Source organism: Diadema antillarum, unplaced genomic scaffold (assembly GCF_040938485.1).
Source record: "Diadema antillarum isolate AM-2024a unplaced genomic scaffold, OU_Dant_1.0 seq00000547_RagTag, whole genome shotgun sequence".
Lineage (NCBI taxonomy): Eukaryota > Metazoa > Echinodermata > Echinoidea > Diadematoida > Diadematidae > Diadema > Diadema antillarum.
The window spans coordinates 912,547-924,112 of record NW_027271493.1 but is presented as its reverse complement, the minus strand read 5'-3'; the positions used below and the strand labels follow the sequence as shown (position 1 = coordinate 924,112).

At 37.1% G+C, this 11,566-nt stretch overlaps 1 protein-coding gene across 1 annotated transcript; it reads left to right on the top strand.

Annotated features, from left to right (window-relative positions):
* Positions 1-5,893: 5,893 nt before the first annotated feature.
* LOC139734787 (uncharacterized) lies at positions 5,894-11,207 on the top strand. Its single transcript, XM_071645579.1, has 7 exons — positions 5,894-6,073; positions 6,565-7,593; positions 8,401-8,536; positions 8,821-8,985; positions 9,361-9,509; positions 10,044-10,135; positions 10,589-11,207. The coding sequence occupies exons 1-7, from the start codon at positions 5,950-5,952 to the stop codon at positions 10,805-10,807; spliced, it is 1,914 nt and encodes a 637-aa protein (XP_071501680.1). The 5' UTR covers positions 5,894-5,949; the 3' UTR covers positions 10,808-11,207.
* The last annotated feature ends 359 nt before the right edge of the window (positions 11,208-11,566 follow it).

Genomic DNA, 11,566 nt, shown 5'->3' with positions numbered 1-11,566 from the left:
GTTCTTATTTGGGTTTTGTTGCTACAATATTGCGCTTCTTACGCACGGCTCTTTTCTGTTGTTGTTTTGTTGTTTGTTTGTCTTTTTGTACGGTGTGGCCAACTGTGTGTTTGTGTTTGTGTGTATGTGTGTACTGTTGTTTTATCTCACCACATTTCCCTGGTATACCAGGCTCAATGAACATGGTTTGTGCAGTAACATTGATATCTCCGTTCATTTCATTACTGCGTTCTGTATGCTTTAGTGTAATCTGCTTCATGGATTGGCGAGATATAAGAAGATGGGTATGTATATATGTGTTATAAGCATATTTTTCCCTGAAGTGATCCGCGTCTTGATAGCTCCTATTTCAGTAAATTGCTCTATAACATCGCCATACAACGTGCTTACTTTCTGTCACCGTTGTAAAGTATGCATTGTCCACCCCCCCCCCCCATTATACACGTAATTATAATATTTATTTATACGTATAGTTTGAATTATACTTTATGACTTATTTTTACTTCTTCAAGTAATCTAAACAAGAAAAATAAAAAAGAAATGCAGTCATGAGGACACAAAATAACAAAATCCAAACAGAATGAAAGAATTGACAGGTTGAAAAAACAAAATATGATAAGTATTATGAAGGTCCACTTTGTCCAATATGATATCGTCAAGCTTATTTCTTCCCTCCTTCAAGGTTCATACGTCTTAATGAACAGTTTCCAATATCATTTTGTTATTTCATGGTTCTATTTTCTTGTAATAATATGTAATAAGTAGTGTTTATGAATAGTTTGTTTCAATATCGCATATTAAAAAAAAAAGCATAATGTATGAATTGCCAGTTGATTTTTCTATCTTTGTTTTCTATCGAGTGATGTAGTAAGTGAAAGCTCTGGTTCCAAGTAGATCATTTTCTATTGCCTTAATTTTTCTTGGTTTCTTTTGCAAAGTGCGCTCTGTTTTCTGATAAATGATTATGTATACGTATGCATGGATGATATGGTAATATACTATTTCATAATCTGTATTTCTTTTTTATACAAATTTCTCGATATTATGAATCGACCAATCAATACTTTAGGCATTGATTTTGTTGATGAAATTGAATTTAAATAAAGTATAGGAAGAGGAACGAGATGAACGAAGGAAGATTCAAAAGGTAAACGCTTTATGTAAATTTGAAAATGATAGAGTAGATATTGCTTCGTTCTCAATTAGACATTAGTTAATTTACGGTGTAGCATAATTGTAATTTCTGACCTTCACTCATACCGTAAAAGTTATTGAACATTGTATCAAAGATATAGATGGTTTAACTTAAATATTATGACCTTTACAAAAAATAAAACAAAAAACATTTTGAATGAAGGACTGATAGCGAAGTCTATATAAAGTTTGAAGACTTTGAATAATAATAGTGTAAGGGGGATAACTGAAGTGGCAATACTTTCCTAATTCCCCTTCCAACTGTAAATAGTAATACTTTTTGACTTTTTTCGCACTTTTTCTTTTGTCTTGGAGTATTTATGATCGACTTGTAGTATGTAAGGCTATTTCACTGTTTGAACTTTGATTTTATGTACATGACATTTGTGTCTGTACATAATGTTATATGGAAATTAGTACAATTTTTTTTTTTATACCAGGCAAGAAGACATCTAATATTCAAAAGGTTAAATCAAATGGTGAAGAAATAACAGATGGTAAAATTATAGCAAATGTGTTTAATGATCATTATGCTGATGCTGTAAGATGTAGAAAGGCATCGACTGATTTCCAGGCAAATCCTGAGCAATTTCTCAAACCAATGTCACGTGATATTTTATTTTACTTCACTCCCGTTACTGAGAAGGATGTGTCGAAAATAGTAAAGGAAATACCCAGAAATAAAGCAACAGGACTTGATTATATTCCTTGCAGTGTAATTAAGGACTCAATTGAATGCATTGGTAAATCGTTGACACATATAACGAATCTCTCATTAATGGTAGGACATGTTCCTGATGAATGGAAATTAGCTCGGATAACTCCCGTGTTTAAAAATGGAGATGTTTGCGATCCTCACAACTACAGGCCGATTTCTGTGTTACCCGTCCTATCGAAGGTAATTGGAAAAAGTTGTTTTTTAAACAGACTTTGATACACATATCTCACGGAGAACGATATCTTGTGCCCGAATCAATTTGGATTTAGGCTAAACCACTCGACAAGCCTTGCACTCTTAGAACTCACTGAAAATATAAGCACCGCCATAGACAATGGTTATGTTGTGGGTTTGGTAACCTTGGACTTAGAAAAAGCATTTGATATGATTTCCCATGATATCTTGCTCAGGAAACTGAAATTGTACGGTTTCAGTGATGATGTATTAAAATGGTTCAAATGTTACTTTTCTCTTCGTAAGCAAGTAACTATTATAAATGGACATACGTCGACCACATCATTTGTCACATCTGGGGTGCCCCAAGGCAGTAGGTACCTATACTAGGGTCATTGTTATTTATTATATACATGAACGATCTACCTCGTGTTGTCCATCATTGTACAGCATCTCTGTACGCAGACGATACTTGTCTATACGTAGCAACTGAAGACCCCTATAAGCTTGAAAGAAAGGTGAATGATGACTTAGCCTCAGTAGTGAACTGGCGGAGCCATAACGAGTTACTATTGAATGTAAAAAAGTGCACTATGCTGATGGGATCACAAAGGAGATTATCCCGTTTTCGTAACGTGTCCTTCTTTATTGAAAATAGCAAGCTGGAGTTTGTCTCGGAATGCAAATACCTTGGCGTTATTCTCGATAGTCATTTGTTCTGGACTCCACAGATAAGTCATGTTAAGTCAAAGGCATTAAGTAGTTTACACGTGTTAAGACGCACACGCGTATTCATTGACCTAGATACCGCGATCTTATTGTACAAAAGCATGATACAACCCCATTTTGACTACTGTAATACAATTTGGATGCATTCAAATTCTACCGCCATACGGAAACTCCAGGTCGTTCAGAATAGGGCACTGAGAATAATCCTACAAGTAAATGGTATGCAGGCCTACAGTCGAAAGCTACTGTATGAAACCTCACATATAGACTGTCTGAATGTGAACTTAGAAAAAGATCTTGCTATATTGGTTTTCAAACTACTACGCAAACTTGTTCCTAGGGAGATTTCTGCTAAATTAACAACAAAATTGTCACATCACCAACTGAGAAATAACGTATCCAAAGTTTCCCTCCCAAAGCCAAACACAAATTTCAAGAGAAACAGCGCATTGTATGTAGCGTCAAAAGTTTATAACAGCCTCCCGATTAATCTCAGATGTGAAACCCAGTTGAATAGATTTGTGTCAAACATTAATTGTATCATTTTCCAAACTCCGTTTTGAATATGGTAATTTTCAGATTTGTATGATTTATTTTTTTTTTGTCTAGATTACTTTTTCCCCTTTGTTTTTTGTATCTATATTTTTTTTTTACCCTTATCAAACTTTGTTACTGTATTTTTGCTTTGTCAATATGTTTCTTGTCGTGTTTGTGAATGCTGTTTTTGTTTTGTATTTTATTTTTGTTGTTTTATACCATGTATATTGATATATACGGACTCACTGAAAAACAGTCCTGAGGCTGATAGTGGGGTTTTTTTAACCGTATTGAAATAAATGAAACAAACAAACAAACAAACAATGTGAGTAAACTTTGTTACTGTATTTTTGCTTTGTCAATATGTTTCTTGTCGTGTTTGTGAATACTGTTTTTGTTTTGTATTTTATTTTTGTTGTTTTATACCATGTATATTGATATATGTGACCGTGCACCTCAAAACGAAACTAAAGTCGCACACACTGATTTTGCGTGAGGACTGAAAATAAGTGAAATGGGTCAACCTAGCCAAACTTGACTTTTTCATATTTTCTGAAGGAGCGGGTCTTCTTTTACATTATGCTAAAATTTGGTATCATAAAACGGGCAGGAAAGTGTGTTTTTGGTAGAATAGTGCGATTAGGTGTGTCTTTAGAATCCCTTTTTCATTTCTGAAAAACCTTGTCCACACTCTTCACTTTCAACTCTAATAACTTTTGAAAGGATAGGGCTACTGCTTTGAAAGTTGGCATTAATTATGGACAGAATGCGTTAATGAGGCATGCCTAATTTCAGTTTAATTTGATAATCCCTTCATTGTTGTTACTCTGGTGGTTTACTTCCTGTCTTTTGTCCCATTTATTGCACAGCCAGTACGGCTTGGTAAAGATTAAGCGCTTGAATAGACACTGTACTTCAGAGCCTCTTTTCTCACTTCACACTTTTCCTGAGTTTGTGCTTTCTTTCCAATATTTAGGTATGTTAGGAGAGTCCATTTGATTTGAGTTATACATCATTTTAAAGCTTAAGGTCTGCTCTTTCAGAATATGGTCTTAATTAAAAATTGATGTCTGGTGACTTTTTGTTTGTTTTGAGGTGCAGTGTCACATATACGGACTCACTGAAAAACAGTCCTGAGGCTGATAGTGGGGTTTTTTTAACCGTATTGAAATAAATGAAACAAACAAACAAACAAACAATGTGAGCAGGCCCCTTGGTAGAAGAGTTAACCATCTGAAAGGGCTACCCTGCTAGAAGAATATTGAAATAATGGATAGAAAATTACCTGCAAATAACCTTCATAGCACAAAGTGTGAAGACCACCACTGCAACGTATTAGGCGACTATAATCAACAGGTTTACGCCAAGCCCAAATGAAAGTGATAAGTCAGAATCATGGCATACATTTCACAGTAACCACAGTGGATTATGAAAATGTACCCATGACTGAGCACGACTTGGAAAAAAAAGTCGTTTCTGGAAATATCTCCTTGCTGAGCATACAGAATATCACGCACACACACACACAAACACACACACACACCTAACATAGAGAAATGAAAGACAGAGAAGAGCACTGAGAAGATCACCGTAAAGACAACAGTAAAAAGAAGATTACACTGCTTGGACAGATAGGAAAACATGAAGAACAAGGTAAGCATAAATCGATGCTACTGATTTTGAATTACACATTCATTCATGCAATCACCAGATTACTAAACTAGCTCATGATTATTAGGTTGCATTTAAATGTATTTAGTCCAGAAATGTTCTGCGCAGTAAATGGGGAAAAGAGCAGGGCGTAAATCTGAGGGCAATTATAAAGAAGACATTATTAGATTGAGCTGATATTTTGCACACTATATAAGCGCATTCTATTCATGACGAATGCTAGCTTTCATAAATGGTGGACGTTTCTTTTCAAAAGTTATTAGAGTTAAAGGTGAAGAGTCTGTGTTTGTTTTGTTTTGTTTTTTTTTTTTTTCATTTTTAGATGAGTAAGGGGGCCTCTAAGACATACCTGATCGTATTTTAAGACAGTTTTATTTGCAACAACAAAAAAATTGCAATCGACTTATCATCCAGAACTATAGAATTATTTATGTAGAATTTAAGGATAACTGCTCTTTCAACAAATACGTTGACAGAAGGATAATAACCTAATGGGTTCATCTACTTGTAGTCGTCACCTAAAGCATTGGCGTGCGACTTTTTTTAGTTTTGCGATGCACTGTCATAAATGTAATACGACTTGGTGTTCTCAGCAGAGCTGGAAAAGCCTGCCCAAGTGATGTTTTCTGGGGTAGCACAGGGAAAGAGGGCTATGATACGATGACCTTAATCGTAGCATGGAAATGTATATTAGACTTCGAACTCATTTAATGGGCCAGACTACGTGCTTCTCTTATCGTCTGGGAACAAGTAATTAAGTAAATATTTGATTTCAAAGTTCAAGTAATAAGGGAACTGCATTTATAGAGTTAGAGTAGATTTAAAAGTTCTTGTCATTTCTAGTGATTCTGTCTTCTTTCTTGAGTTGGCGTCAGTACTGCATGGTTCCTGGTTGAAGCAATAACATTGCGGAGCACCATTACAACATGGCGTCCTATTCTCTTTACAATCGTTTGGGCTTACTAAGCCTGACGTTATTTCTCCTATCGGGACTACTCTTCTGGACTGCTCTGTCTGGTTCATCGATGTTGTGGCTTCGTCTCATATCTGGTAATTTCTAGCAGTCCACATGACACTCCAATCATGGACTATGCAGAGTTTCGTGTCATTGTAGGCTACCTGACGAGAAAAATGGGACATAACATCAAAATACAACGACATATTTCCTCTTCTAGCAACTTCTGCTCTAATGGATGTATTTGTAGTTGAACGCTTGTGAGGTGTGCCGGAATATGTGGCATATCTTGGCGTTGTGTCGAACAAGAATTTATCAAAGAGCTATATAGCTATATTCAATTTTGGAATTTTTGGTAATCACCAATACTTTTCCTACATGCCGGTTTACGGTTATGCATTCTTCCATAAAGGGCACCCATAGCTTTTTATCTTAAGAACTATATTTAGAGTCAATTCATTAAAGTCGATGTCTCTAATTCCCTGATAAGGAATTGGTAGCAACTTGGTGTAATTCCATGTCTCTTCATGTTTTCGAATAATCCTTACAATATTAATTTTGCTTCATATCTGTCTTGTCTTTCTAGGTACTCTTGGCCTATGTCTTCTACTGACATCTTTTCTTTATGCCTGGATTCTCTTCCAACAACCAACACCGCGACAAACCCTAACGACTGTCACTGCACACTTTCTTGTAAGGTTTTTGATGAACGAATTTGGAAAGCGTGAAGGTAGAAAGCTTTTGGAGCTCTGCAAGAATCCAATGCATCATCAAGAGCGTCTCTTGCGAGAAATAATCAAGCGGAATGGACCCACCGTGTATGGGCGAGATCACCGCCTCATGGAAGTAAACTCACTCGAACAATTTCGCAGGCAACATCCTCTCACGAGCTATGAACACTTCCGGAGCTACGTTAATCGAATGGTGGAAGGCGAACGAGACGTCCTCATTCACGGTCTTCCTACGTCGTATATCAGGACAACTGGAACAACGGGCAAATCCAAATATATCCCCCAGATTAATCGAATGAGACTCATATCCCATGCTATGGCCATTATGAGCTTTGTGTACAACGATCTTTACCAAGTTGGTACACTTAAGAAGACGCTCTACTTCTATGTTGCACCAGAAATTTTGAAAACAAAGTCAGGGGTAGATATCGAGACAGGAGCGACGATTCCTGAGGGGTACGATCTGGGCCTCAGTGGCTTCTCTACGCCCCCTGCTGGATACAAGATCACCACCTTACACGAAGCCCTATATGTGCAGTTACTGTTTGGCCTCCTAGATCCAGATATAGGTGCCATGGTACTGGGGTTTGTCCACTTCCTGGAGAGTGCCATGAAGATGTTGGAGACCAACTGGAAACAACTTGTGTATGACATAAAGCATGGAACTCTTAATCCAACACTGAAGCTCCCAGCCAAGATACGCCGACAGCTTTCCGAAGACCTCACCCGACACGGAGCCGACCCGAAGAGAGCCACTCAACTTGAGAAGGAGTTTGAAAAGGGTTTTCATCGGATCGTCAAGAGAATCTGGCCTAGTATTCCAGGTGTCCATGGTATTGACTCGTCGGGTAGCTGGCCAAGGATTAGTCAGACGTATGCTGAAGGTATTATTATCTAAGAGTTGATTACTAGTCGTTTGCTGCTTATACATGGTGGATGATTCGTTCCGGCCCTCCAGGAAAGATAATGTGTACCGGTAATTCAAAGGGCCCAAGCTCCTGGGCTGTGTGACTTTAACGTGTCAGGCTGGTGAATGATCCCCTGCTGATAATTATTTCACATAGACAAGTTAAAGTCTATAGATCTATTCAAGCTTGGACATGAGAACTTAAAAATAAAAACCATAAAAAAATAACCGTATGTACCTAACGAAATGCCACTGACTGTGTCATCTCTGGCCTCGGTGAGCTCTAATAATCCGAGCTTAGTGAGAAAAAAAAAATGTTATCATTTAAAGTCAGATTATATTCTAGCACGTTTTATTCTGTTCACTACTTTGTAACAGTCAGTAGTGCAAGTCTATGATTTTGAAACCTGTATTTATGCTTAGCGAAGAATGTCAGCTAAACGCACACTCTAATATGTTGACTATAAAATAGTCAAGGATATCTATTACTGCTATTTACATTGTCTCATGAGAACTACTATTCCAATCCGTCTATCTACCAATTCGCAATTGGTGGGGCTAAAGTGATTCATTGTATTTACGCCATTTATGGCAGCATTTGCTGGCAGATTTGAGGCAAATTGACCTTGAGGAAAAACAGGCACTCTATGTAAAACTAAAGTTTAACTATCACTGCAGGAGAGAAATAAGGTAACAAATAAACACTCCTTGTAAGATTCAGATTCCAAACGGTAGCATTAATGCAAATAAATTGTTGTTTATTCACCCACATACATATTGACAGGACTGCCTTTGATCACGCTAGTTTACGGGTGTTCAGAGGCCTTCATGTGCGTCAGTCCAGGGCCAAAGGTCCTCAAAAGTGGCTACCTGCCTTTCGTCGACCGAATTTTGTTTGAATTCATCAGAGAGCAAGACATGTGAGTTTCAAATGCTTTGATGTGGATCCGTGTAATCCATTAAATGGAAGGTAAAAATGGCGGTGTGAAGGTTTTTCATAATCATGATATATTATAATAATATTTTTCATATTTGCAGTCATGTTTCATACTATGACATCATTGGTATTATCGGTACGGTTGAAATAAGGGGTAGCGTTGGTTGTAGTACCAATTCTAGTATGAGATGAAAGTGTAAAGCAGGGTTATACAGAAAGGAGTTTTACAGAAACAATGGCGTGACAGGACATTTCTATTGCCTGCAGGGGCCTGGATAAACCGAAAACCTTCTTCTTGAACGAGGTCGAGAAAGGACAGAATTATGAAATAGTCGTCACTCAAGGCTTTGGGCTGTATCGATATCGGTTGGGAGATGTGGTGCGAATCGAAGACTTTTACGAGAATGCGCCGGTCATCGAATTCCTGTACAGGTACGTTTCTATTGTTGTTGTACTTGTTGTTGTTGTTGTTTATATTTAAAAGAACACTGTCATACCGGTAAAAAATAACAAAGTAAGAATTCAGTTTGCAAACTTTTGATCTAAGTAAACATTTTGTATATACTTTTTGTTGACCTTTCACGAAATTTATATAAAATAGATGAAAACTACCGGTTCCGAAGACGTTGTTGTAACGGGAGTGGCCTGTATAGTATTATGACAGCGTTATTGGTTATCTCTTTAGAATTATTTTAAGGAATAATATTCAATTTTCCATATAAATCACAGTTCCACTTTGAATGGATATATTAAAACAAGTCTTAAAAAACCAAGTTTGCAATGTTGCATGTTGGCTGTATTGTCTAGGACTGGTCAAATGCTGAACCTCCGTTTTGAAAAGCTGGACCAGACCTTGGTATTGGAGAGTGTAAGAGCAGCAGTTAACCGCTGGCCTGGAAGATGCATGCTGGAATTCGCCGTGGCTGAAAGCACGATTCTTACACAGGACTGCCCAGGTATATCAACATTTTGTCTTTGATATCAACACGTGGTTTTTTTTTTCCTCTTCGACTAGTTGTTAATCATTTGTGAAATCATTGTTGAATTCAAAGGTACTGTTCCTTTCAGTTTTTCCACAAGCAGGAAAGATTTTTTTTCTTCTAGAGAAAAAAAAAACACAAACGATTTCGCAACTGCAACAATGAAGGAGGAATTTAAAGGGACGGTACAGTATCGGTGGAGAAGAGGATTGGTCTCTTGAATTTTTGCGACATAGTACAGGGACCATTCTAAGAGATGTGTTACGTTTATTACTTGATGAAAATCGGTTTTGGAATTGCTGAGACATCCACAAACAAAGTGAACAAAACGATCTTAATAAAAGGTGAGTCCCTCCTTTTATGAGGATCACTCTGTTTTGGATATGTAAGTCATTTCGAAACCAGTTTTCATCAATGAAACAGATGGCAGTTGTGTATAAACTGATTTGAAGCAGTTGTTGTTGGGGGTTTTTTTTCGTTTTTATTTTTGTTCTGTGTTTATATGAACAGTGGCTGAACCGGATGAGGTAGCACCTTACTACCTCTTCTTCATCGAGCTACTGGAAACAGGCAAACCTCTCTCGGATGCAGAACAGCGAGCAGTATGTAACCATCGTTTTGTGGTCATTGGGTTCTTCGTTCATTCTTTTGCAATTAAACTTAATCTGCAGTTCAGCTTTTTTTTTGTTCGTGAATGAGCTTAAAACAGATTTTTTGGGCGATTTCGGTTAAGTGCTAAAGTGTTATCAAATTTATCTTATAGAATTCGACCTCACTTATATTTTTCCTTTCATTTTCTACGCCTTCAATACCAGCAAAGCTTTCATTTTGATTCCATATTGTTTACTTTTATCCCCATTGATGCATTCGATCTTTTTCACATACTATTTCTAGATTTGTTTATGATTTCCTTTTGAAATGTAGAATATGAAACCAAATCATGACGCAATGAAATGTGTTATATGAAACCAAAATCAGGTAATAAAAAAGCGTGAGTAAAATTTAATATTAAACTTATTGAACATTGTCTTCCCTTTTCATTTCGTCCCAAACAGATTGACGAAGAGCTGCGACTGCGTAACAGTGACTACGAACGACTCCGTCGCGAAGTCTCCATCTCACATCCAAGAGTTCTCGTTGTTCGTCCAGGAACCTTTGACGATCTCAAAGACTATTTGCTGGAAAACACAGGAGCAACTGCCAACCAGTACAAGGTTCCCCGCAAATTGCGCACCTATGCCATGGTGGATAATTTACTGAAGGGCGTGGTGTGATTTGTCGTCCAGCGCTCATGGGGATCTATAGGCTGAGCTGATCCTCTCCTGTCTGCCTGTAGCAAATTCTGACCAGTATACTGCAATCATTTGCCCGTTTATCATGCCTTTTTACATCACACTTAACATGAGAAAAAAATACGTTTGTAGTCGGAATTATTCGCTGTGATCATTCAAAATATTTTATTATGTCTTTCTTTTATGCAAATATATTTTACGGTTAAGATTCAGTAGTTAAAATGTTTTAGAAGGTATCTTGCTTGTTTATGTAATAACTTTGATACTTACACTTTTCCTGGCGATGAAGGGGCGTGTTAACAGACCTATCTTCCGTTCTTTTCTGCTTTTTCTGCTTTCTCGTTGCTCTTGGTTATATTGTGCAATCATTTTGCTCTTATTTGGGAATTGTTGCTACAATATTGCGTTTTCTTTTTATGCACGGTTCTTTTCTGTTGATGTTGTTGTTGTTTGCTTGTTTGTTTGTTTGTTTGTGTGCCCAAATGTGTGTGTGTGTGTGTGTTTGTATGCTCTTGTTTTATGTCACCATATTTCCCAGGTGCATACAGCTCGATGAATATGGTTTGTGCCGTGACATTGATATCTCATTTCTAGTTTATATGTTCTATAAAACAAATACTGCCTACTGTATGCTTTTGTATAAACTGCGTCATGGAGTGATCGAATATAAGATTTTGGATATATGTATTGTTAGCATATTTTTTTCTGAAGTGATCCACGTCTTGATAGCTCCTCTTTAAC

Coding starts and splice junctions, on each gene's coding strand:
- LOC139734787 (XM_071645579.1), top strand. CDS start 5,950: ATGGCGTCCTATTCTCTTTACAATCGTTTGGGCTTACTAAGCCTGACG. Junction 7,594..8,400: donor TAGTCAGACGTATGCTGAAG/GTATTATTATCT, acceptor ACATATTGACAG/GACTGCCTTTGATCACGCTA. Junction 10,136..10,588: donor CGGATGCAGAACAGCGAGCA/GTATGTAACCAT, acceptor CGTCCCAAACAG/ATTGACGAAGAGCTGCGACT.